The sequence below is a fragment of the Scyliorhinus canicula genome, chromosome 12 (assembly GCF_902713615.1).
Source record: "Scyliorhinus canicula chromosome 12, sScyCan1.1, whole genome shotgun sequence".
Classification (NCBI taxonomy): Eukaryota; Metazoa; Chordata; class Chondrichthyes; order Carcharhiniformes; family Scyliorhinidae; genus Scyliorhinus; species Scyliorhinus canicula.
Genome location: NC_052157.1, coordinates 58,496,700 through 58,524,576, shown reverse-complemented (window position 1 = coordinate 58,524,576; position 27,877 = coordinate 58,496,700). Strand labels below are relative to the sequence as shown.

Genomic DNA, 27,877 nt, shown 5'->3' with positions numbered 1-27,877 from the left:
TCTGGCAGTTCAGCACTCCCTCAGCACTGACTCTCCGGCAGTGTCGCGCTCCCTCAGTACTGACCCTCTGACAGTGCAGCACTTCCTCAGTACTGAAGCTCCGGTAGTGTAGCACGCCCTCAGTACTGACCCTCTGACAATGCAGCGCTCCCTCAGTACTGAAGCTCCGGTAGTGTAGCACTCCCTCAGTACTGACCCTCTGATAGTGCAGCGATCCCTCAGTATTGATGGTCCAGCAGTGCAGCGCTCCATCAGTACTGATGCTCCGGCAGTGCAGAACTCCCTCAATACTGAAGCTCCAGTAGTGTAGCACTCCGTCCACACTGGCTGTGCCGAGTGGTGTTGGCTTCGAATCGACACTTGCGTTTCTGGAGTTTGGATCAAATTCACTTCACAATCTTCTTGCTCAGAGTGATTGAGAGAGCAATAGAGGAAGTATGATAGAGACAGAGAGAGAGAGAGCTGAATCATTGCTGAACCCACTGATATATATTAGTTGCCTATCCAACTGGGAATCTGGGACATGTATTGTCTACAAACTGCAATTGAAGTGAGTGTAAACAGCTCTTGTACCTGATGCTTCGCCGTGAGTGGAATGGGGCTCAATTCAATGTCACTGATCTCTGAAACTCTCTCCTCAGTCGCTGTCTTCCTCCTGCAATAACACAATATCACACTGTGGTTATCATGTATCAGGGAGTCAGTGCAGCACACACACAGACTCACTGTAACCGTATCCCAGCACTGGACTGTCTCTTGTTGTGATATGCCATTGAGTGATGTGAGCATGGCGTCACTCGAACGGAAGTGTGTCATGTGATCCTGTCTTAGTTTACTTTTGTTTTAAACAGAGTACACACCCACAGCTCTGACATCTTCCCCTTTATCCCCATTTATGACTGTATAAAAAACAAACATGCAATTATTTGGTCGTGTGTTCCCATCACAAACGTGTGGCCGGAGCTTGGGAAAAGTTTGTGAAAGCAGCTAGAGTGACTCTCATCCCAGGAACTATAGGAGGAGGAAGGTCAAAGGGATGTTGTCAAAATGTCCGCTAAACTCCCCAATTTGAATTATGTCGCTGCAGACCTACTATCCAAATGGAAAATTTGCCTAACAATTGGGAACAAAGGTCTCCACAGGCTAAACACATCAACATCAACAGCAAAAGGGTCAATGGATCCCCAAAAGATTTGGACTACATTGGAAGAGTGGTTCAGAATCAGGTTAAACTTCCACATTCATCGGCTCAACTTCATGTAACAGAGGACAAATCAGATCCATTCTAGCTCTTCAACCACCATTCGGTACTTTTGCATCTCGGACATGTTCCCAAATGAAATTAGGAACAATACCCAAGTGCAACAGGATGTAGTGATGAATGTTGTGCTGTTGTAAAGGCACCAATCACTCATAAGTGACAGTGTAAACATCTTGTGGGGTCATTTACTCTGATTAACATTCAAGAATGACAATGCCACAGATCACTGTGTGTGATTGAAGAAACCTTCAGACAAGGTTCCCATTACAGAATCTGGGTGTAGCTGCAGATTACCCCAATGCTTTAGAGACTCATTGGTGAACCTGTTTTATGCTGTTATGAAATGGTACCCAAACATATACTTAAGAACACAAGAACTAGGAGCAGGTCCCGCGAGCCTGCTCTACCATTCAATGAGATCATGGCTGATCTTTTTGTGGACTCAGCTCCACTTACCTGCCCGCTCACCATAACCTTTTATTCCTTTACTGTTCAAAAATCGATCTACTTTGCCTGAAAATCATTTAACGAGGCAGCCTCAACTGCATCACTGGGCAGGGAATTCTACAGATTCACAACCCTTTACATGAAGAAGTTCCTCCTCGACTCAGTCCTAAATCTGCTGCACATTATTTTGAGGTTATGCCACCTAGTTCTGGTTTCACCCGCCAGTGGAAACAACCTCCATGCTTCTATCCTATGTATTCCCTTCATTATTTTATATGTTTCTATAAGATTCCCCCCTCATTCTTCTAAATTCAAATGAGTATCGTCCCAGTCTACTTAGTCTCTCCTCATAAGCTAATCCTCTCAACTCTGGAATTAACCTGGTGAACCTCCTCTGCACCCCCTCCAGTGCCAGTGCATCCTTTCTCGAGTAAGGAGACCACAGTACTCCAGGGGCTGGATTCTCCATCCCGCCGCGCCACACATTTCTGTTTCACCCCGCCGACCGGATGCTCCATTACGCCGGCCGGTCAATGGGGTTTCCCATTGTGGGGCAGCCCCATGCCGTCGGGAAATCCCGGGCTGCTGGCAAAATGAAGCATCCCGCTGTCAGAGAATCCAGCCCCAGGTGTGGCCTCACCAGCACTCTATACAGCAGCAACATAACCTTCCTGCTTTTAAACTCCACCCCTCTCGCAATGAAGGACAAAAATCCATTTGCCTTTTTAATTACCTGCTGCACCTGAAAACAAACGTCTTGCCATTCATGCACAAGGACACCCAGGTCCCTCTGCCCAGTAGCATGCTGTAATTTTTTACCATTTAAATAATAGTCTATTTTGCTGTTATTCCTACCAAAATGGATGACCTCACATTTATCAACATTAAACTCCATCTGTCTGACCCTTGCCCACTCAATTAAGCTATCTATATCCCTCTGCAGACTTCCAGTGTCCTCCGCATACTTGGCTCTACCACTCACCTTAGTGTCATCTGCGAACTTTGACACATTACACTTGGTCCCAACTCCAGATCATCTGTGTATATTGTAAACAATTGCAGACACAACAATTATGTGCCCTGGGACACACCACTAGCCACCGATCGCCAACCAGCAAAACACCCATTTATCCTCATTCTTTGCTTTATGTCTGTTAACCAATCTTCTATCCATGCTAATACATTACCCGTAACACCGTACACCTTTACCATAGGCAGCAGCTTTTTGTGTGGCACCTTGTGTAATGCCTTCTGGAAATCCAGATACACCACATCCACTGGTTCCCAGTTGTTCACCGCGCTCACAATGTCCTCAAAGAATTCCACTAAATTAGTCAAACATGACCTGCCTTTGAACTCCTCAAGGCTGACCTGACTGACCGGGTTTGACCAATCAACATGTCGATTAATATTCCCCATGATAATTGCTGTACCATTTTTACATGCATCAGTTATTTTTTTGTTTATTGCCCGTCCCACCATGATGTTGTTATTTCACTATTTTTTCCTTAACGAAAGATTCAAGCTTTTTCCCCACTATATAAGTTAAACTAACTGGCCTATAGTTACCTACATTGTGTCTACCTCCTCTTTTAAACAGTGGCGCCACATTTGCTGTTTTCCAATCTGCTGGAACTGCCCCAGAATCCAGAGAATTTTGGTGAATTACCATGAGCGCATTTTCTATTTCCCCTGTCACCTCTGTCAGTACCCTGGGATGCATTCCATCAAGACCAGGAGACTTGGCTCCGTTTAGCTCCATTGGCTTGTCCATCAATACCTCCTTATTGATAATGATTGTTTCTGGATCCTCATTCCATAGCCTCCTCGACAACAATTATTGGCATGTTAGTTACGTCTTCCACTGTGAAGATCGACACAAAATGCCTATTTAATACCTTGGCCAGTTCCTCATTTCCCATTATTAAATCCCCCTTCTCATCCTCTGAAGGACTAATATTTACCTTAGCTACTATTTTTTGTTTTATATATTTGTAGAAATTTTTGCTGTATGTTTTTATATTGAGCTAGATTACTCTCATATCCTACCTTACTTACCTTCATAACTTTCTTTTGAACTTTAAAGATGTCCCAATCATCCACTTTCTCACTAATCTTTGCCACTTGTATGCATTTTCTTTCAATTTGATACCCTCCTTTATTTCCTGAGGTACCCATGGCTGATTATCCCTTTTCCTACAGTCCTTCCTTTTCATTGGTATATACTTTTTCTGAGCACTGTGAAAAATCGCTTAGAAAGTCCTCCACTGTTCCTCAATTGTTCCACCACAAAGTCTTTGCTCCCAATCTACCCTAGCCAACTCCTCCCTCATCTCTTTGTAGTCTCCTATGTTTAAGCACAAGACACCAGTATTGGATTTTACCTTCTCATGCTCCATCTGTATTTTAAATTCAACCATACTGTGATTGCTCCTTCCAAGAGGATCCCTAACTATAAGATCATGAATTATTCCTGTGTCATTACGCAGGACCAGATCTAAAATAGCTCCTCCCCCCCCCCCCCCCCCCCCCCCGGGGTCCATTACATACTGTTTGAAGAAACATTCTATGAACTTTTCCTCAAGGTTACCCTGACCGACCGGGTTTGACCAATCGACATGTAGATTAAAATCACCCATGATAATTGCCGTACCATTTTTACATGCATCAGTTATTTCTTTGTTTACTGCCCGCCCCACCATGATGTTGTTATTTGGTGGCCTATAGATAAAGTGCTTTTATGCTTGTTTTTATACCTTATTTCTGAACCCTAACACCTCCATCAATAACATCTCCTGAGTTCTTCTTCCCTTCATCTTTTTTCATTACTTTGCGTGCAGTTGAACCCATCTTTCCACGTGCTAACCTGCTGCTTTGCTTCCCATGAACCATTTTACATCCTGTAGTGTTACCCTTCCCTTCCACAACACTTGCTAGTTTAAAGTCCTTGAGACTACCCTATTTATCCCTTCCACTAGAACACTGGTCCCAGATCGGTTCAGGTTGAGACCGTCCCAATGGTACAGATCCTTCCTGTCCCAATGCTGATGCCAATGCCCCATGGAATGGAACCCATCTTTCCCACACCGCTCCTTTAGCCACGTGTTTACATCCCTAATTTCCCATCCCTATGCCAATTTGCATGTGGCTCAGGTAGTAACCTAGAGATTATGACCCTTGAGGACCTGTTTTTTAAATTTTGTTCCGAACGCCTAATAACCCCCCAATAGGTCCTCTTTCCTAATCTTGCCTATGTTGTATTGTAAATGGTTATAGTTCTGAAGTGGGGAGTGGGGCGCTGGGTGGGGGGGGGGGGGGGGGGAAGTATCCTTGAAAAGAAAGGGGGTTTTGTAATTTGCCATTAAGCGATATCAGCACAACAGCGTGAACATTTGTCAAAATTTGTCAAGTGATCCAGTCTTAGTTTCACTTTTGCTTTGAGCAGAGCACACACACAGCTCTGATATCTTCAAGCTTTGTTCCTATGTATGTTCTCAAGTGACTAGTCTGAATAAATTAAAACGTGGTTACCTCATCCCCAGAAGTGATTGGTGCCTTGTGTTTTGTACAGTAAGTACGTCTAAGGTATTATATCACTATAATGCCATGACCTTTATTCCCCACCCCCCACCACACTTTCCTCTAAATATCTACACATATTTCCCCTTTGAGTATTTATCCAATTCTCCTTGTAGCCACCTGGGGTGGCCACTGCCCAACACAAAATGGAAGATTACAAAGAATGCAGGGAAAATAGACATGTTGCAAAAGCAAGCAGCTTGCAAAAGCGCCTGTGTATTCTGACTGCTGCAGAAACCAGACAGCACTGTGAAAAAAAACAAGTTAGCATACTAATGAGGCGATACCCGGTGATTCCCAGGTACAATGGAAACAAGTTAACTCAAATCGTTACAGTGAATAGAAGGCCAGACTTCTCGGCGTCAAGAGAAGTCCAAAACAATAAGCCCCAAGAACCGTCCAGTGATCGAGGGACTGCCCCGTTATTGGGGAAATTCAAATCAATCGATTGGGAAGAGGCCCAATCGATAGAGGGTCCGCCCAGGTGGGCGCGAGACCCTGGGAGAGGTATAAGACAGAGACCCCGACCCCAGCTCTCTCTCTCAGCCGGCCTTCCCAACAAGAACACCTTTGTAGCAGCTCTCGAACTTGACCACGGAGAGGAGAGGCCTGGCCAGTAGCCGCCATCAAGTAAGTGTCACACAATGCACGCTACGAGGATAGACACTCCTGACCCCTTTAGCCCACACCAACTGGAAGCCTGCGGATCCAGGACGAAGCTAGAGGCCGTTGTTCCCTGATCCGGCAGTTCCCTTATCCAGATAAGTATTGGCCTGTTAGTGGTAGGATTAGCCTAGTCTTGTAGTTTTATATGCATAATTAGTAGATATCTGTATTATAATAAATATGTCTTGTTTGAACTTACTAACTGGTGTATGGAGTTATTGGTCTGAACTTGAACTTGAAACTTGTGGCGGTATCTTAACGATACCTGGCGACTCTAGAGCTAAGGAACGAAACAGAGCCAAATTGAGTGTAAAGCACACTCACCCAGAACGAGCAACACCCTTTTGAAAGTTCCTGTTGAATCTGCTTCCACCGCCCTTTCAGGCAGCACCTTCCAGATCACAACTTATTAATAATAATAATCATTATTAGTGTCACAAGTAGGCTTACATTAACACTGCAATGTAGTTACTGTGAAAAGCCCCTCGTCACCACTCTCCGGCGCCTGTTCGGGTTCACTGAGGGAGAATTCAGAATGTCCAATTCACCTAACAAGCACGTCTTTCGTGATTTGTGAGAGGAGACTGGAGCACCTGGAGGAAACCCACGCAGACACGGTGAGAACATGCAGACACCGCACAGACAGTGACCCAAGCCGGGAAATGAACATAGGACCCTGGTGCTGTGAAGCAACCGTACTAACTACTGTACTCCCTTGCTGCCCACCAATTTTAGTCTTCATCTTAACACAGGACAATGAAAGACACACTCCAGGTCATCAGGGATAAAGAGACCACATACAGGAGAGGCCAATGGTGTTTAACCCATAGAAAAGAATCACTGACTGAGGAAGAAAGATTTAAATAAATATTTGGAGAAACGTCAAATAAAACATCGAGTTCAGACTTACTTCTTCACATACATGGAGATTAAGATTCCAGCCACAAAACCACAAAGTATGATTCCAGCCATGAGCAATCCGACTGTCCATTCTCTGGAGTCTCTACCTGTAACAACAGCCATTAATCACTGTGCCACACTTTTACAATTATTCTCTTATGTATCTCGAGAAGCAATATGCTCGCTCAATTTTTAAATATTTATTCTCAATGTTGACATTTATCGTCCATCCCTAGTTTTCCCTTGGGAAGGGACAGAGGGGGGTCTTCCGCCTGAGAAACTGGTTTGACACAAACTGGGAGACCAGTTCAGAGGGCGGTTAAGAATTAACACGTTGGAATTTGAGACTGGAGTCACGTATACACCCAGACTGGGTAAAGATGGCATGTTTCTTGTGAAGAAGGGATATTAGTGACCCATCTTTCGTATATAATCTCTGTAAGCATATCAACCAACATCACTGAAAAAATGATCAGATCATTATCACACGGCTGTGTGTGGGATCTTGCTGTGCGATAGTCAGCAGCCGTGTTTCACTTTGTGATCGCACTTTGAAACAACTTCATTGGTTGATGAATGTTTCTGGACTGTCCGACCAATTCATGAATGGAACTCTTCCATCTTAATGTAATACATATAATATTTACTTATATAATATTTATCAAGGTATTTGCGAGTTAACCTCCAGTTTCCCACTGCCCACGCTGTCAATAAATTGACCTGAGCCACATTGACCACAGGAAGGATCACAGTGGTACAGGTGGTCATTCAGCCCCTCTAGCTGTGTTGACCATTCATTGAGATCACGACTGAACTGTGACCTCTCTGCATTTAATCACCTTTGCCCGACATCCCCTATTATCTTTAATTACAAATAAAGTCTATTCAATCTTAGATTTAAAATGAACAATTTGATGAACATCAATTTCAATTTATTGAAGAAAGTTCCAGATTTCTCCCACATTTTTTGTGATGGTGTGTTTCCTAATTTCACACCTGAATGGTCCGCCTCTCATTTTTCCAATCTGCCCTCAAATCCGAACTCCCCCAACCCACAGAAATAGTGGGCGCAATTCTCCGCACTCATGACGGTGCGGAGAATAGCGGGGTTCGTAAATTTTTACGGCCACGCTAGTCTGACGCCCTCCCGCTATTCTCCCCCCCCCCCCCCCCCCCACTTCCGACACGAATCGCTGCCGCCGTTTTTTTACGGCCAGCAGCGATTCTCAGCTGGCCGATGGGCCGAAGTCCAAGCCCTTTACGGCTGTTTTTACGAACGGCAAACACACCTGGTCTGGCCGTTCGTAAAAACGGCCGTAAAGTCCCGATTTTGAAAACCATGGCACCGATTGGCACGGCAGTACCACGGCCGTGCCAAGGGTGCCATGGGCCCGCGATTGGTGGGCACCGATCGCGGGCAGCGGGTCCGATTCCCGCGCACTCTTTGTCCTTCCGCCGCCCCGCTGTATCACTTCGCGGGGCGGCTGAGGGGCATCCCAGCCCGCGCATGCGCGGGTTTCGCGCAAATGCGCGATGATGTCATCCGCGCATGCGTGGGTTGGAGTCTTCCAATCCGCGCATGCGCGGCTGACGTCATGTGACGCGTCAGCCGGCGCAAACTCTGGCAAGTGGGCTTAACGAAATTCGTTAAGCCCGCGATGCCGGAGTTCACGGCCGCGGCATACTAGCCCCGACCGGGGACCAGAATCGGTTCCCGGTCGGGGAGGGGGAGGCTGGCGTCAAACCCGCCCGGTTTTGACGCCAGCCTTACGATTTCTCCCTGTCTGGGAGAATCGCGATCTCTCAATCGACCCTGATCTGTTCTCAATGGTCAGAGAGATTAGTTGTAAAGAGAATCTTAAAGGAGCTGGGGAAAGAGGTGAAGAGAGTGAGGGAGGGAATTCTAGAGTTTAGAGGTCAAGCCAGCCGAGTCAGAATCCAGAATCATTCTCTCACCTTTGACCCACAGATACACCTTGAACATGGCTTCTCCATGCGGGTTTCGAACTGAGCAAGATGCTGTTACTTCCTCCTCATCCTGGGGAACCGTCAGGATCAGGGAGCCAATCATCAGATGCCCATCTCTGACCTGCCATGACACCAAACGCCCCTGTGTCTGGTTACCACTGATGTTGGCATGGGGCAGGTGCCAGGTGAGGTCTCCGGGCGGATTGGAGTTGGCCATACAGGTGCAGGTAACTCCCTCTGACCTCCGGGTGCACTCTGACTCCTGGGAAATCTCCGGCTTATCTGTGGAGGGCAGGACAATACAGGCAATGTCATAGCAGAGTTAGAGTGTAAGATAGAATCTTAACACTGAAACACACATCTGTGCCTTTGTTAAATTTGATGTTTGATGCCATCTACTTATATATTTACTTTTCACCCTTTCTGTTACATCTCCCCTGAAGTCTCTGACACCTATATATACATATAAATATACACATGGCGTGTTAAAGAGCTTGGTCCTTTCTGCCCTGTCAGAAGGACAGTAAGAAGCCTTACAACACCAGGTTAAAGTCCAACAGGTTTGTATCGAATCACTTGCTTTCAGAGCACAGCTCCTTCCTCAGATGAATGAAGAGGTGGGTTCCAGAAACATATATATAGACAAAGTCAGTGATGCAAGACGATGCTTTGAATGCGAGTCTTTGCAGGTAATTAAGTCTTTACAGGTCCAGATGGAGCAACTGGAGAGAGGGATAACCACAGGTTAAAGAGGTGTGAATTGTCTCAAGCCAGGACAGTTGGTAGGATTTTGCATTCGTTCTCCAAGGCGGCCTTCAGGACGTGCGACAATGCAGAATCGCCAAACAGAAACTTATAGCCAAGCTCCGCACACATGAGTACGGCCTCAACCGGGACCCTGGATTCATGTCGCATTACATTCACCCCCCACCATCTGGTATGGACTTGCAAAATCCTACCAACTGTCCTGGCTTGAGACGATTCATACCTCTTTAAACTGTGATTATCCCTCTCTCTAGATGCTCCGTCTGCACTTGTAAAGACTTAATTACTTACAAAGACTCGCATTCAAAGTATCGTCTTGCATCATTGACTTTGTCTATGCATATGTTTGTAGAAACCACCTCTTCATTCAACTGAGGAAGGAGCTGCGCTCCGAAAGCTAGTGATTCAAAACCACCCTGTTGGGCTTTATCCTGGTGTTGTAAGACGTCTTACTGTGCTCACCCCAGTCCAACGCCAACGTCTCCACATCCTGTCAGATGGAGATAAACTGTACAAGGAAAAATTCACCCTGGGAGTATTTCTCACTGAAAAAGGGCAATTTTTGTATTCAGCAGCACAATGCTGTTTGTGGGATCTTGCTGTGCACAATATAGATTAATACATCTAATATGGAATTAATCTTGTTTATGCTTACATTGCACAGTTAGTACGAGTGTCCGCTCCGATGAAACAGATGGATATCTCAGTCTACAGGTGAGATTTTGTCCGTGGTGTTTGAGTGATGGAGTCAAGGTCAGAACAGAAGTATAGGTCAGAGTGATGCCATGCTGAGTTACTGTGTTTGACACTGATCCAGGTACGTCAGTGGGAGTGTCCCAGGTTAAGACAGGCGTTGTTCCGTTGCACGTTGTGTTGAAGGTGCAGCTTATGTCCACACGCTTTCCTGCAATAATTTCAGCAGGAAATATCGTGGGTTTATCTGTGAAATCTGACACACATATAAGGGATCATTTTAGATAAATACAATGTGAAGCATCAGTTCAAATAGAAATCACACTCCCATGAAAGAAAGCCCTTTTACTAAGGTGATATCAAAGCGGAGAGATTCCAATGATCAATAAAGTATTTCCTATTTTATGTCATAGTAGAGTATCTGTCATTTGAGGGAGGTGGTGGTGCAGTGGTACTGTCACTAGACCAGTAAACCAGAAACCCAGGGTAATGTTCTGGGGTCACCGGTTCCAATCCCACCACTGCAAATGGTGAAATTTGAATTCAATAAGAATCTGGAATTAAAAATCTAATGATGACCATGAAACCATTGTCGATTGTCGTAAAAACCTATCTGGTTCACGAATGTCCTCCAGAGAAGGAAATCTGCCTTCTTTACCCAATCTGGCCTACATGTGACTCCAGATCCACAGCAATGTGGTTGACTCTTAACTGCCCCCTCAAGGACAATACGGGATGGGCAATAAATGCTGGCAGAGCCAGCGACGCCCACCTATCCCATGAACGAATAAATAAAATAATAATGCATTTTGACACTGAGACCATTGAAATGAGATTCCCGGGTGAGAGGGGAGGAGCCGTTTACAGTTCAAGTTGAACTGGCTCGTTACTTTTACAGAAATCTGACAAACTGTTGAAATTAAATCTTGAGTAGAGCAGGACAGGGACTATTTGAAACAATGTCTGAACCAGCACCTAAAACAGATGAGCAAATTATTGATCACATGGCTGTTTCTGGGATCTTACTCTGCACACATTAACCACTGTGTCTCCAACATCACAGCAGGGACTTTGTTTCAAGAATTATTTCATTGTGCTATAGAAATGTGAATCGTTATTTCGTCAATATGTCAGAATTTTATACAAGATTAGAGAGATTGATGGGAAAGCCTATCAGGCAGACCTGATAACAGTGATGGACACAGTCAATACATTTAATCATTGATAGTGAAGTAGATATTAGAGGTCGCTTCAGGACTGAACTGGAAGCTATCACCAGGTTATTGATAATCAGACACTGTGGACGGGCGTCTCCGACCCCCCGCCGGTTGCTGAATTCTCCGGCGCCGGGGACGAGGATCACGCATTGCGTGAGAATTGGCAGCGACCCCCCCCCCCCCCCCCCACCCCGCCAATTCTGCGATCAGTGCCCACTGATCTGCGGGCAGGCTTGTGACATGGGGGCACTCTTTCCCTCCACGCCGGCCTCTCTAAGGCTCTGCCATGGCCGGCGCGGAAAATAAACCCCCTGCGCATGCGCAGGAAACACGCTGGTAGTTCTGCGCATGCGTCAGAACACGTTGGCGATCCTGCGCATGCACCAACTCACACCGGACGGCAGAGTCCCTTCAGGGCCGGTTAGTGTGGCGCCAACCCCTCCAGCGCCGGCCTAGCCCCCTGAATTGCGGAGGATTCTGCAATTTCTGGACGGTCCGACACCGGAGTGGCTCAGGCCGATCTTGGCGCTGGTACGGGCCGCGTCGCCAATTCCGGGAAAATCCTGGCCTGTGTTATATAATAAGCTGTGTTTGTGTTAATGTGTAAATGTCACAGTTTGTGTTATTTCCCATTGAGTATTAGATGTGAATTGTTGAGTAATTATAATACAGCACTTACCAGAAACATGAAGCCGTGTTGCAGGGTAATAGTTATGGTCGAAACCATGGCCAAATTCTATCCTGAAAAAATAAGGTCCTGAATCATTCCGTGTGATGTTGTTTATAATCAGGGAACAGTCTCCGTCTTTCAGGTCTCCAGACAGCCGGGTCCGATTGCGGAATTTTGGTGCCTCGTGATTGTGATCCTTGGAGTGGAAGGCTAGGCGAGCCCAGGGAATCACTTCCTCAGTATTAAACCAGACTGCACCTCGAGGTCGATTTGCTAAATGTGACGGATAGCTGTAATGACATGGAATCTTCACACATGAACCTTCCTGCGCTGTCACGTTTCGTGAAGTGTTGCCTTTCCACTCTTGTGACAGTCCAACTGAGGAGGTAAATATCAAAATTTAATCTTGATTGTTTGTAGATCCATGAGAGTCAATATCCACCCCCTCTATCTCTGATGCCCGGTGGCTACAGTGTGGACCATCTACAGAACACACAAGGAACTCCCCAAGGTTTCACAGTGGGTGGAAGGGAATCCTGGACACAGGAGTGGACAAGTACATTCGACATTGGCTCATGGCTCTCAGTACTCTGTCTTCCACCCAACACAGTGTCTATAAGTCAAACCAATTGGTGCTGATTTATAAGACAGGGCAATGGATTTAGAGCCATTGATACTCCCACCATTATCACCATCATGAGTCACTTATTTGCCTCATCTTCCTGTTTGCTATTCAACAAAGTTGATTGGCCCATCTGAATCACTCTAATCGGTGATTGTTTTCTCTTCATTGTCGAAGGAATCACCAATCACGACGCCTCTAGTTTTGCTCTTCTCCATGTGAGGACGATGTGAAGATGCCGGCGTTGGACTGGGGTGAGCACAGTAAGAAGTCTTACAACACCAGGTTAAAGTCCAACAGGTTTGTTTCAAACACGAGCTTTCGGAGCGCAGCTCCTTCTTCAGGTGAATGGAGAGGTATGATACCTCCCCAGTCACCTGAGAAGGAGCTGCGCTCCGAAAGCTCGTGTTTGAATCAAACCTGTTGGACTTTAACCTGGTGTTGTAAGACTTCTTACCATGTGAGGACAACCGAGGTAGTTTCAAGGGATCTATATAATATTGTTAAATATTAGAAATATGGTATAGTTTTAAGTGGGTTTAATTTAGTGTTTCTCTGTAAGGAGGAGTAAACAAATAGTTATATTCATGTTCGACAAAGGTATTTGCATCTAGAGGTTTTTGGTTTTAATTCAAGCTGTGCTTCTATCATGCAATATGCAGCACGGAGCACAGCAGTTAGCACTGCGCCAGGGTCCAGGTTCAATTCCCGCTTGGGTCACCGTCTGTGTGGAGTCTGTACATTCCCCCCATGTCTGCGCGGCTTTCCTCCGAATGCTCCGGTTTCCTCCCAGAAGTCCCGAAAGATGTGCTGTTTGGTGAACTGGATAGTCTGAATTCTCCCTCTGTATCCCGAACATGCGCCAGAGTGTGGCAATTAGGGGCTTTTCACAGTAACTTCTTGCAATGTTAAAGTAGGCCTACTTGTGACAATAATAAAGATTATTATTGTTATTATTAAAGAGGGTTAAGTCATGAAACGTAAACGCGCTGGGGGAAAGCACAATTTTGTTGCTTCGTAACCAGAGACACACTAAGGTTGGAAGGATACTTGAATGGAGTTTTAACTGAATTCATTGTCAATTTGTTTCAGAAGGCGCCAACGGCCTTGATGCCTGCCGCCTGGCGTCGCGGCGGGCCGAAAAGCCTTCGCCAGTTCGCGCATGCGCCGGTGGTGACATCAGCGGCTGCTGACGCACCGGCGCATGCGCGAACTGGCGAAATGGGGATTCTCTTTCGCCTCCGCCATGGGGGAGGCCGTGGCGGCGACCGAAGAAAAAGAGTGCCCCCACGGCACAGGCCCGCCCGCCGATCGGTGGGCCCCAATCCCAGGCCAGGCCACCGTGGGGGCACCCCTGGGCTCCGATCGCCCCGCGCCCCCCCTCCCCCAGGACCCCGGGAGCCCACTCGCACCGCCAATCCCGCTGGCACCAGAGGTGCTCCAATTAGGGGCAGCAGGGTAGCATGGTGGTTAGCATAAATGCTTCACAGCGCCAGGGTCCCAGGTTCGATTCCCCGCTGGGTCACTGTCTGTGTGGAGTCTGCACGTCCTCCCCCTGTGTGCGTGGGTTTCCTCCGTGTGCTCCGGTTTCCTCCCACAGTCCAAAGATGTGCGGGTTAGGTGGATTGGCCATGATAAATTGCCCGTAGTGTCCTAATAAAAGTAAGGTTAAGGGGGGGGGTTGTTGGGTTACGGGTATAGGGTGGATACGTGGGTTTGAGATGGGTGATCATGGCTCGGCACAACATTGAGGGCCGAAGGGCCTGTTCAGTGCTGTACTTTTCTATGTTCTATGTTCTAATTCCCGCCGGTGGGAGAGGCCTGTCAGCGGCGGGACCTCGGCCCATCGCGGGCCGGAGAATCGCCGCGGGGGATCCGCCAACCGGCACGGGGGGCACGCCGATCGGCGGGGCGTGATTCCTGCTCCCGCCGATTCCCGGGTGGTGGAGAATTCCGGCCACGGCGGGGGCGAGATTCACGCCGGCCCTGGGTGATTCCCCGACCCTGCGTGGGGTCGTTGAATTCCGCCCGAAGTGTTGATGCCAGATCAGGATTCTTAGAGTTCCCTGACAGCAAAACAGGCTCCGCCCCTGAACCGATTCAACGACTGGTAAGGAGCTGGCACCGGCGTCTCGTGGTACACAATCGATTCCAATGAGAATCGGTGCCGATTCGCCAGTTTTGTGACTGACACTCAGGAGGCTGACAAGCTGCAGCCGCATATACACACTGCCTTCACTCCCTGCACACATCATCCCAGGCAACAGGATGGAAGCGAGGAGAGAAGCCCGAGATTTACCGATGCAGAACACAAGACCTTGCTGGAGCTGGTAGAGGAGACGCAGGCTGCCCTGCCCCCCGGATGGGAAGGAAGCTGCCAGCCACCACGGCTCGCCTTGCCTGGGCGCAGATGGCAGAGGTGGTCAGCGTCACCAGCAACACCGTTTGGACCTGCCTGCAGTTCAGGAAAAAACTGCACGACCTCCTCAGGGTGGCCAGGGTGAGTAGGCAGCACTGTGCCCCTGGAACCAGCCCTCATCCCACACACACACCCGTGACCCACCTCCCCACCAGGAGAATGACCACTGCGGTAACCAGCTCCACACTCCCTGCGCTGCATGCGTCAGACTGTCTAACAATGACTTTTTCTGTTTCTTCCCAACATCCCCAGGAAAAGGCCTCCCGTAACTGCCGGGAGCTCGAGAAAACTGGTGGGGGGGGGGGACCGCTGGACCTGCGGCTCTTCACCTAGGCTGAGCAGCGGGTCCTGGACATGATCGGCGGTCCAGAAGGACGGGACGTCGCTTGGGTGGAGGTCGCCCGCGGACAATGAAGTGCGACCCCCGCTGAGTTGTGGCTCCCCGTGACACATCTGTCTCTCCCCCCACCCCCACCCCACCAACAATACCCCCACACCATCATCACCACCCCCACCTCCCCTCCGCCCACGGTCTAATCATGCGTCTTGTCTTGTGTGTTGTTGCAGGACCTGCTGGTGATGGGGGCGGGTCCATCTGGTGCCTCCTGCCCCCAGCCAGTGCCACAGCCTGAGCCCCCCACCGTGTGCCGACCAGCGACAAAGACAACACCGACATGGATGAGAGCCCTCGGCCCGAAACCCAAGACACCCCGGAGCTCGAGTCCGGGGATGACACTGATTTCCCGTCACAGCTGTCTCCAACATCCTCCACCATCCTAGAGACACTCACCTCGGTTGGGCACTTCAGTGATGAGACTCCTGGAATACCCTCTGATACACACCACACAGCTAATCCGGTACAGCAGGTGGAGGTAGGAACACCCGAGGGGTAGATGGTCAGAGGCAGGCCAACGTGAGGGACTAGCTGCCGTCATGAGGGGTCGGGCCTCTGGGATGTAGAGACCCAACGATTGTGGAGAAGCAGTCACAGATCTAAGGACTACATGAGGGGTTGGCGCCAGTATCCAGCACCTGCAGGTGCAGTTGGATGAGTCCAACCACGTGCAGGAGCAGGAGGTGGTGCCCACCATGGGAGCCACCCAGGCCAACACCGCATGGTTGGCGTCCTCAGTGAAGGCATTGGGGGGGGGCCAGCTATGGATCAGCGTGTCCAAGGCCTGGGGCATTCTGTGCTGCCGCTGACCAAGGCATAGGCCAGGGCTGTGTTTCACAGGCAGCCATGTGCCAGAGCCACCTGGAAATCACAGCGGCGCTGCTGAGCGTGGCCCAGTCATAGCCGGCCATGGCTGGGAACGTCGGCAGCATTGTGCAGGCGCTGGCTGACGTGGCGCAGACACAGAGGGAGGTGGCTCGGTTCCAGATGGAGATGACGCAGTCACTGGCTGATGTATCACAGACCCATAAGTGGTAGTGCAGTCGCAATATGATGTGGCACTGTCCCAAACAGATATTGTTCACTCCCTTTGCCCCATGGCTGTTCGTACAGACTCTGGTCGAGGCCAGAGCGAGCCATCAGAACTGGCAGCGCAAGGTGGCAGGGGTGTCTCAGGGGATAGCTCCACCCTCAATCCCATTCCATGGAGTAGCCCAGGTGCCATTGGACCCCGAGGGAGTAGGAGGTAATGGAGCTCTTGCTGGTGACTCCTACAGGGGAGATGCTGAAAGACCACCGCACCTCGGACACTTACCGCCCCCCCCCCGCATCCCTGGTGCATCTTGTGGGCACCGTGCAACCCGCGACACATGAGCAGCAGCCGGACCCATCCAGGCCTGGTCATTCCAGAAGGCGGCAGCCACTGGGGACCCAGGTCCCAGAGCGGTAATCAAAGCAGGCTGCCTCCACTCCTGATGTACTGCCTGGGGATCCACCTGGACGTAGTGTTTGGGACCGTAAGGCCAGACCTTAGACACCAATTATGTTGGCACAGGTGCAGGGCACAGTGTATTGATCGGGGCTAGGGCATGTTTTTGTATGTATTTGTTCACATTAAATACCTACACACACTGTTACAACCTGCTCTGTCAGATGGGTGTGAGGTGTGGGCTGGTCTGGACAGGCCAGAGGTCAGGCGTGGGAGGGGGGGGGGTGGAAAGGTGGGGGGAATGGGTGGACATTGTGGGTGGGCTCCCACCCTCCCTCATGTCCGTCCCCACCACTATCACCCCAGAGATTCGATGGGACCGTGCGATGGAATGGCCAGCTCACATGCAGGGATCAATCGTTGGAAAGTGCAACTGTTGGCAGGAGTCAGACATTGTCAAACGTTGCGGAGTACCAGGGCTCATCGCAGAGCGGTTTGTCAACATTCTCCATCCCATTGACCAGATCGCTGTTACTGCCAACCCAGGCCTCACACCCCTGCAGTGTGGCAGGTATGTATCACAGAGCGTGTTGCAGGCAGGGGTGTGGCTGGGGGTGTGGCTGTCGGTGGGGTGGGGTGGGGTGGGGGGGGGCGTACGGTGTGGTGGTGGGATATGATGTTCAAGCCCCTGGTGCATCCCCTCCCTCCCCTAGTTGGTGAACCTGGAGGTGATAAGAGCGTCCCATCGTCGGCCTCCCGTGCCTGCCTGTGCCCCATGTCCTGACCATCCTCGCCCTCCCCACGTAACCTCATCGTCAGACGAGGACTGGCATTCATCGTCCTCCTCCAGCCCGATGCCCCTCTGCTGCGTGATGTGGAGGACACAGCAGGTCACCATGATACGGCGACCCTCTCAGCGTCATACTGGACATCCCCTCCAGTGTGATCCAGGCACCTGAATCGCATCTTCAAGATGTCGAAGCACCGATCACTCCCCTGGTCGCTGCAGGGGTGTCGTTGTAGCGGTCCTTGGCATTGGACTCTGGCCTTGGGATAGGCATCATCAGCCACAACCACAGTGGATAGCCCAGGGGCCAAACCCTGCCAGCCGGGGGAGCCTCTTAAAGAGGCCGGGAATCATCAAGTGTGCTAGGAGGAAGGCACCATGCACACTGCCCTGGTATTGGGCACAGTCATGCATGATGCGTTGCTGATGGTCACAGGTTCATTGAGTGGAGCCCTTTTCAGTTTGTGTCGAGTGGCCTGTCATCAGCAGGTGCTCGGAAGGTAACATGCATTCCTTCGATCACCACCTGGACCCAGGGCATCGCAGTGATGGCAGCGAACCCCGCTGCCCGGGCGTCCTGGTGGGCTCGCTGCATATTGAAATGGATGTATTGATCCGTCTGGGCATATAGGGTCTCCGTGATGGGGCGGATGCACCCATTGAGGTCTGTGATCCTAGAGGCCTCATGTGGCACCTTCTTTGCACCTCCACCTCCTCGGTCTGTTGGGCGGCCGGCTCGTCAACCTACGCATCAGCTTCCTGTTCCGCTGCTGCACGTTCCGCTGCTGCAGCTTCCTCCTCGAGCAGCTCCAGCTCGTATATCCACAGGCATCCCCCAGGGCTGCGGCGACCAGGGGGAAGGCTGTATTCCAAAATCCATTGCCTGCAAAGGGTGAAATGCCGACATGTCAGAATGGTGAGTACCCCTGTGCCCAACCAGGTACACCGGACTACATGGTGGTCCGAGCTGCCCCTGCATGTCCCACTCCTCCAGCCCCCCACCCCATCTCCACACTCCATGCTCCATCGTTGTCCTTGCCAGTAGTTAGTTCTGTAGCACCCTCCCGCCGCCCCCATAGGGGCTGCAATGGGCATTATCCTTGGGTGGCTGGGGGGGGGGGGGGGGGGGGGGGGGGGGGGGGAAGGGGGTATGGCAGAGTGTGTGGTGCCGGGTTGGGGACATCCATACAGCTGGTCTCACTCTGCAGAACCAAGGCCAAGGTGAGTAGTCAGTGGGGTGCGCAGCAAGATGGCTTCCTTGCAGGCCGCGGCAACGGTGGTCCATGTCTGGACACCACCCCAGTCCTGAGGGGGTCACCCCGCCACCCCAAGCCAGCCCAGCCAGTGTCAGGACCGGCAGCCCACAGTCACGGCTCTCCGTGTCCTACCTCCTCTCACTCCCTCATCAGCCGCAATGCCGGTTCCAGGATTTTTAAACGCACAGGTGAACCTCGCCTTCGGGAATTTGACTCATTGAGGGGGAGAATCGCGGAGTCCCCAGAGAGTATCGAGTCAGGCCCGCCAATGTAAGGCCAACGGTGTTTACTGTCAGTGCATTCTGGACCGCCTTGACACCTCTGTCAAGACAATGGAAAATTGCGATTTCGTCGTGGGAACCGATTCTCCGCCCAATCACGTTTCCCGATTCTAGCGTCGACCAACGGAGAATCCCACCCATGATCTTTTGAGTTGGGGTTCCATTCTGGACTCTTCCTATTGACGGGATCATCACACCCTCAAGAGGAAACTTTCTCTCTGTGCCCACTCGATCAAAACCTTTGAGAATTTTGAAGGCCTCTGATAGGTCACGTACCCCTCAGCCTTCTTTTCACAAGAACAAAGACCCAGCCGGCCAATCCTTTCCTGATAAAGGACACACAGGACAGGGAAAAACAGCAACAGTCGGATTCTTTCCATCCCCTCCTTCCTGCTCTACCCGTCAGAAAATTGTTTCTCCCAGGGGGTCGTTGGCCTCTGGAACTACCTTCCAGAAAAGGTGGTGGAAAAGGAGGCCGGAATCTTCTGTCCGGGCTGGCTGGTGGGACGATCCGGTGTCGCCGATGGGAATGGGAAACCCCAACGTTGCTCCTACCACCGTCCAATGGCCGGCTGATTCTACTGCCACTCAAGTAGCGAGTGGCGCATAACATTCCATCCATAGTCTCTGAATGTTTTTACAAGGTGGATAGGTTCTTGATAAGCTAGGCAGGGGCAATAGGTTATCGGGGGCGGGGGCAAGGGGTGGCATTGGGCAGGAGGGAGATTTTAAAGTACATTCAGAATAGCCATAATGGCGGAGCGGTTTGAGGGGCTGAATGGCCTACTCCTGCTCTGTGATCACATTTTCATATGATCTACATCTTAACTCCATCTACCTGCCTTGGTTCCGTAACTGTTGCCTCAAAGTGCCGGGGCCCCAGGTACAATTCCGGGTCTCGGGTGGCTGTCTGTGTGGAGTTTGTGCATTCTCCCCGTGTCTCTGTGGGTTTCTTCCGGGTGCTCCGGTTTCCTCCCAGTCCAAAAATACGCAGGTTAGGTGGATTGGCCATGATAAAATTGCCCCTTTGTGTACAAAAGATGTGCAGTTTAGGTGGGGTTTCAGGGATAGGGTGGGGGGAGTGGGTGTAGTTAGGGCTCTCTTTCGGAGTGTCGATGCAGACTCGATTGGCCGAATGACCTCCTTCTGCTCTGGTAATGTTCGCCTCCACATTTCTGGGATTAGCGCCCTCTCCAGTGTCTCTGTATCCTTCTTATAATATGGTGACCAGAACTATGCACTGTTCTCTAAGTTTGGTCTAAACAAGGTTTGCAACAGTTTTCGCATAATCTTCCTCCTTTTCAATTCTCGCCCTCTAGAAATAAATTCCAGTGTTACATTTTTTTATTACAGCTTTTTTTTTCTTTAAAATAAATTTAGAGGACCCAAGTATTTTTTTTCCAATTAAGGGGCAATTTAGTGTGGCCAATCCACTTAACCTGCACATCTTTGGGTTCTGGGGGTGAAACCCACTCAGACACGGGGAGAATGTGCAAACTCCACATAGACAGTGACCGGGGGCCGGGATCGAACCCGCGTCCTCAGCGCCGTAGGCAGCAGTGCTAACCACTGTGCCACCGTGCCGTCCCGTTTTTATACAGCTTTCCTAACCTGTGCCGCATGAATTAGTCATTGCTATGTTTGTATCAAGGATATCTTGATTCCTCTACCTGACCTTGTTCTCAGCTCCACACTAACCTGGACATGGTGATGTCTGAAAAGACGAGTCCCAGATAGGAGACAAGGAGAGGCAATAGCAAAAAGGATCTAAAAGATGAGTCTCAGAACGGGGACAGGCTAAGATCATAGATGAATCCCACTGTGAAACACATAAACAAAATGCCTCACGCCTGAGCTGTACATGTTTCAGAGCTGTCACTGTGTTGGGTTCATGACCTTCTCAGATGGTATCTCTGTGTATTGTTTAAACTGAACTAGGCTCGACACAAAATGCTGACACCGGAAACATCGTGTTCCCTGTTCTTCTCAAACATCCAAGGACTTCAGGAGGACACCTAAGTATTGCTGAGCAAGGAAGACTAATCATCAGGTTGTAGAACTAAACAGCACCGATGAAGGCCATTCGAGCCATCATGTCTGTACTAGCTCTTTGAAAGATCCATCCAATTAATCCCCCCCACCCACTTCTCTTTCCCCCACAGTCCTGCTATTTTTCACCTTCAGAGATTCTGTGACATTTGAACTTCGCAACAGATCAGAGTCAGTCACGCCAACTGGAAACATTTCACAATCTTTTCATACTGACTGCTCTGCCTTCCTTCTCCTTTTCAATTATCTTTCACCCTTCTTAAAGTTCCGAGCATGGTGAGAATGGACAGGAAATGTGACGCTGAACAGTCCGTCTATTCTCGGAGCTGCTGTGTTTTTCTTTTGCGAGCTTTTGACTAGAATCAGAAAAAGACACACAATTCAGGACATTTCTACTGGAATCCTAGCATTGGGATCGACTTCACCCCCCAGTTTCTATCCATAAGACCATAAGACATAGGAACAGGATTAGACCATTTGGCCCATCGAGTCTGCTCGGACATTCAATCATGGTTGATGAGCTTCTCATCCCCATTCTCCTGCCTTCTCTCCATAACCCCTGATCCCCTGATTAATCAATAACCTATCTATCTTTGTCTTACGCACACTCAGTGATTTGGCCTCCACAGCCTTCTGCGGCAAAGAGTTCCATAGATTCTCTACCCTCTGGCTGAAGAAATTCCTCCTCATCTCAGTTTTAAAGGATCGTCCCTTCAGTCTGAGGCTGTGCCCTCAGGTTCTAGTTTCTCCTACTCGTGGAAACAGCCTCTCCACGTCCACTCCAATGAGTCAGACCCAGAGTCCTCAACTGCTCCTCATATGACAAGCTCTCCATTCCAGGGATCATTCTATCCCTGCTACTCTACTCAATTCATCAACTCCTGTCACTGACTGATCTAATTCCAGTCACACCATCATTTTAAGCTTCTCCTCCAGCCCCAAAAAACTTCTCTGGCCTGAATTCTCCAGCCGTTGGGATTCTCTATTCCAACCGGCAGAGCATCTCCGGGCATGGGTTTCCAGGTGGCTTGGGGTGGCTCCGGAGGATCCAGCCCTCTATCCCTGTGACATCCTACATTATGTACAACCCTTTGAGATGTCTGCACTCATTCCCTGACGAGCTGGGAGCCAGTGTATATCAGATAGCACTGGCTTTTAATCAGAACTCCGTCAGAATGTTGCTTTACAAAAAAAAAACATTAACCATAAACTGTCCGAGCTGACGATGGTATTACCTTGGAGAAGTGACAGGAGGAAGTAAGATTTCTTAAGCATTGTCCACTCCCAGATATTTCATCAGCTTCTCACTCTCAAGCTCTGAAAGAGAAAGCAGTTAATGAGGCCTCACGTCATGTCCGACAGCTCTCGAGAGATCAGAACTGCTTTTAGACAATGTCTTCACAGACTAATCTGATTCTGTGTGGGAAGGTACTTTGTAGAGAGTTACAATGCTTTAAGAAATAAATTAATCAAGCATTTCTAAAGCGCCTTTCTCCACCTCAGGACATCCCGAGGTTCATGAACCTTCACTTCACTCGTCCCTTGAACGAGAGAGGGGCAGCAGGGTAGCATGGTGGTTAGCATAAATGCTTCACAGCTCCAGGGTCCCAGGTTCGATTCCCGGCTGGGTCACTGTCTGTGTGGAGTCTGCACGTCCTCCCCCTGTGTGCGTGGGTTTCCTCCGGGTGCTCCGGTTTCCTCCCACAGTCCAAAGATGTGCGGGTTAGGTGGATTGGCCATGCTAAATTGCCCGTAGTGTCCTATTAAAAGTAAGGTTAAGGGGGGGGGGGGGGGTTGTTGGGTTACGGGTATAGGGTGGATACGTGGGTTTGAGTAGGGTGATCATGGCTCGGCACAACATTGAGGGCCGAAGGGCCTGTTCTGTGCTGTACTGTTCTATGTTCTAGATGTTCTGTACGACAGAGTTAAGCTTCACATTCAGAGTTGAATAGTAAGTAGGAATCTTTCACAGGCATCAATTCTTGAATTTTGTCTTATAAATTCACAACATCGACAAAGAACAATACTGCCTGTGGAAGTCAATTCCAAACTTTACCTTACTTACCGAGGATCTCTCCGACTGCTCGCCTGGGGAGTAACTGCCAACTCGCTGTTCAAGGGCTGAATGAGCTCTTCCTGTGCTGCTCCCTCTGGGTGTTTAATCAGAAAGAGTTGATGTGTGACTGTGAGTCAAAATGAGGAAGTTGGGTCAAAGTGAGAAAACAGCTCTTTGCTTTGCCCTATCAGCAGACTCTGTGGCTCAGTAATAATATAACAACATAATGGAGTCAGGGGATGGCCATTCAGCCCCTTGAGTCTGCTATTCGAGAAGATCCTGGCTAATCTAGCTTTCTTGATTAGTAAGGGATCTCTTGATTAATAAGGGGATCAGGGGTTATGGGGAGAAGGCAAGAGAATGGGGTTGAGAAAATATCAGCCATGATTGAATGGCGGAGCAGACTCAATGGGCCGAGTGGCCTAATTCTGCTCCTATGCCTTATGGTCTTATGGCCTTTAGTCCACTTTTGTGCCCCCCCCCCCGCCCCCCCCCCATGCCTCGCTCAAAGGTCCACCTCAGCCTTGAATATACTCAGTGAACCACAGCCTCTGCTGCTCTATGTGAGAGATAATTCCACAGACTAACAACCCTCTGGGATAAAAAGAAATCCTCCTCATCGCTCTCCTAAATGGGAGAAGCCTCAGTCTGAAACTGTGAAGCCCCTAGTTCTAGATTCCCCCACGGAGGAAACATCCTCTCAGCAGCCACCCTGCCAAGACACTTCAGAATTTTTAGAACATAGAACTGTACAGCACAGTACAGGTCCTTCAGCCCACTTTGTTGTGCCGAATTAGCCTGGATCTAAGATCAAATCAACCTACTCCCAATCATTCTAGTGCACTCCATATGCCTATCCAATAACCGCTTGAAAGTTCCTAAAGTGTCCAACTCCATTACCATAGCTGGGAGTACGTTCCATGCCCCAACCACTCTCTGAGTAAAGAACCTACCTCTGACATCCCTCCTATATCTTCCACCATGAACCTTAAGGTTGTGCCCCCTTGGAACAGCTACATCCACCCGAATAAAAAGTCGCTGAACGTCCAATCTATCTATCCCTCTCATCATCTTATACACCTCAATTAAGTCACCTCTCATCCTCCTTCACTCCAATGAGAAAAGCCATAGCTCCCTCAACCTTTCCTCATAAGACCTACCCTCCAATTCAGGCAGCATCCTGGTAAATCTCCTTTGCACCCTTTCCAATGCTTCCACATCCTTCCTATAATGAGGTGACCAGAACTGCACACAATACTCCAAATGTGGTCTAATCAAGGTCTTGTACAGTTGCAGCTTTCTTCACAGCTCGATCCACTTGGGTGGCAACTTTCAGAGATCTTTGGACATGATCTCTCTGCTCCTCCACATTCTTCAGAACCCTACCATTAACCCTGTAATCCGCATTCAAATTTGTCCTACCAAAATGAATCATCTCACACTTATCAGAGTTAAACTCCATCCGCCAATTTCATCCCAGCTCTGCATCCTATCAATGTCTCTTTGCAGCCTACAACAGCCCTCCACATTATCCACTACTCCACCAATCTTGGTGTCATCAGCAAATTTACTAATCTAACCTTCAACTCCATCATCCAAGACATTGATAAAAATCACCAATAGCAGAGGACCCAGCATTGATCCCTGTGGTACACCGCTGGTGACTGGGCTCCAGGATGAAAATTTTCCATCCACCACCACCCTCTGTCTGCTGTGCGATAGCCAGTAACTGATCCAATCGGCCAAATTCCCCTCTATGCCATGCCTCCTTACTTTCTGCATGAGCCGACCATGGGGCACCTTATCAAATGCCTTACTAAAATCCATGTATATGACGTCAACTTCTCTACCTTCATCTATGTACTTAGTTACCTCCTCAAAGAATACAATCAAACTTGGGAGGCAAAACTTACCCCTCACAAATTCGTGCTGACTATCCTGGATTAAGCTGTATCTTTCCAAATGATCATAAATCCTAACCCTCAGGACCTTTTCCAATAATTTACCTATGACCGAAGTGAGATTAACCGGCCTATAATTCCCAGGGTTATACCTGTACCCTTTCTTGAACAAGGGGACAACATTCACCTCTCTCCAGTCTTCTGGCACTATTCCTGTAGACAGTGAGGACATAAAGATCAAAGCCAAAGGTTCTGCAATCTCATCCCTCACTTCCCAAAGAATCCTAGGGTATATCCCATCAGGCCCAGGGGACTTATCTATCCTCGGGCTTCTCAAAACTTCTAACACATCTTCCTTCCGAATATCTACCTCCTCCAGCCTACCAGCCTGTGTTGCACTATCCCCCTCAACAACATGGCCCCTCTCTATGGTGAACACTGAAGAAAAGTATTCATTCAACACCTCTCCTATATCTTCTGACTCCATGCACACATTCCCACTACTGTCCTTGACCGGCCCTAACTTCACTTTGGTCATTCTTTTATTCCTCACATAAATGTAAAAAGCCTTGGGGTTTTCCTTGATCCTACCTCCCAAGGACTTCTCATGCCCCTTCCTAGCTCTCCTAAGCCCTTTCTTGAGCTCCTTCCTAGCTATCTTGTATCCCTCAAGTGCCCTAACTGAACCTTGTTTTCTCATCCTTACATAAGCCCCCTTCTTCTGTTGCTCGTTCTGGTGAGTGTGCTTAACACTCACTTGGCTCTGTTTTATTCTTTATCTCTAGAGTCGCCAGGTATCTTTATGATACCGCCACGAGGTTCAAGTTCAAGTTCAGATCAATGACTCAATACACCAGTTAGTAAGGTTCAATCAAACACATTTATTATTACACAGTAAATCGATACTCATGCAACTAATACTAATGGACTAAACTATTCCTACCACTATAAGCCAATACTTATCTTCGATAAGGGAACACACTGGATCAGGGAACAATGGCCTCTTGTTCTGTCCTGAGACTGCAGGCTTCCCAGTTGGTGCGGGCTAAGGGGTCAGGAGTGTCTATTCTCGTAGCGAGCGTTGGTTGACACTTACTTGTCGATGTAGCTGTTGGCCAGGCCTCTGCTTCTCACGTTCAAGTTCTTAGAGAGCTGCTGCAAAGGTGTTCTGCTGGGTGGGCCGGCTAAGAGAGAGAGCGAACTTGGGATCTGTCCGTTATAGGTCACAGGGGCTTCGCGCCCATCTGGGCGGACCCGATACCTGCTTGCAATTGATTGGACCTCATACCAATCGATTGGTTTGAATTCCCCAATACTGGGGCTGTTTCCCGATCGCTGGGCGGTTCTTGGGGCTGTTTGTAACTTATTGTCCGGGACTCCTGCTGGCGCCTAAGAGCCTAGCTTGACCTTTGTTATTCTCGATTGTGTCCATTGTGCCCGGGAATCACCAGGAATCGCTCAATTAGTATGCAAACTTGTTAGTTTCAATGCTGTCTGGTTTCTTTGCAGGCAGAATACACTGAGAGATTCTGCAGCCTGCTTGTCTTTCTGAAATTGTCCAATTTTCCCTGCATGCATTTCAATTCTCCATTTTATGTCGGGAAGTGGCCAACTTCGGTGGCTACACTTCCTCTTGACAAGACATGCAACCTCTTTTGTAAACCATGGTTCCCTCACTCGACCATTTTCTCCCTGCCTGACATGGGCATACATATCAAGGACTCGCAGTATTTGCTCCTTGAACATCTCAATTGTGCCTATGCCTGACAGTTCCTGCTTCATTTTTATGTTCCCCAATTCCTGCCTAATTGCAACGTAATTACTCTTCCCACAGTTATAACCCTTGCCCTGCCATACGTTCCTATGCCTCTTCATTGTTATAGTGAAAGTCATCGAATTGTGGTCACTATCTCCAAAGTGCTCTCCCACAACCAAATCTAACACTTGGCCCGGTTCGTTACCCAGTACCAAATCCAATGTGGCCCCGCCTCTTGTCGGTCTATCCACATATTGTGTGAGGAAACCCTCCTGAACACACTGGATAAAAACAGCCCCATCCAAACTATTCAAATTGTAGTGGTTCCAATCAATATTTGGAAAGTTAAAGTCACCCATACCAACTACCCTGTGTCTACCACACCTATCCAGAATCTGCATTGCAATCTTTTCCTCCACATCTCTGTTACTGTTTGGGGTCCTATATAAAATTCCTAACAAAGTGACTGCTCCTTTCCTATTTCTAACTTCAGCCCACACTACCTCAGTAGACAGATCCTCCAAAACTGCCTTTCTGCAGCCATTATACTATCCTTGATTAACAATGCTACTCCTCCACCTTTTTTACCACCATCCCCAATCTTACTGAAACATCTAAACCCCGGATCCTCCAACAACCATTCCTTCCCCTGTTCTATCCACGTCTCCGTAATGGCCACAACATCGTAGTCCCAGGTACCAATCCATGCTTCAAGCTCACCAACCTTATTCCTGATGCTCCTCGCATTGAAGTAGGCACAC

At 49.0% G+C, this 27,877-nt stretch overlaps 1 protein-coding gene across 4 annotated transcripts in view; it reads right to left on the bottom strand.

Moving 5' to 3' along the window:
• LOC119974810 (myelin-associated glycoprotein-like) overlaps positions 1 to 23,569 on the bottom strand; it is a 30,602-nt gene extending 7,033 nt beyond the window's left edge. For 2 of the 4 annotated variants that reach the window (XM_038814075.1, XM_038814078.1), the window contains exons 1-7: positions 23,469 to 23,569; positions 22,639 to 22,720; positions 12,176 to 12,544; positions 10,242 to 10,535; positions 8,810 to 9,103; positions 6,864 to 6,960; positions 574 to 655 (exon numbers count right to left, since the gene is read on the bottom strand). In XM_038814075.1, the coding sequence (XP_038670003.1) occupies positions 574 to 655; positions 6,864 to 6,960; positions 8,810 to 9,103; positions 10,242 to 10,535; positions 12,176 to 12,544; positions 22,639 to 22,678 (1,176 nt within the window). In that variant the 5' untranslated portion in view covers positions 22,679 to 22,720; positions 23,469 to 23,569. Of the gene's footprint in view, positions 1 to 573; positions 656 to 6,863; positions 6,961 to 8,809; positions 9,104 to 10,241; positions 10,536 to 12,175; positions 12,545 to 22,638; positions 22,721 to 23,459 lie in introns of all 4 variants that reach the window. The other 2 variants (XM_038814079.1, XM_038814077.1) reach the window with 2 other exon arrangements.
• Positions 23,570 to 27,877: the final 4,308 nt, after the last annotated feature.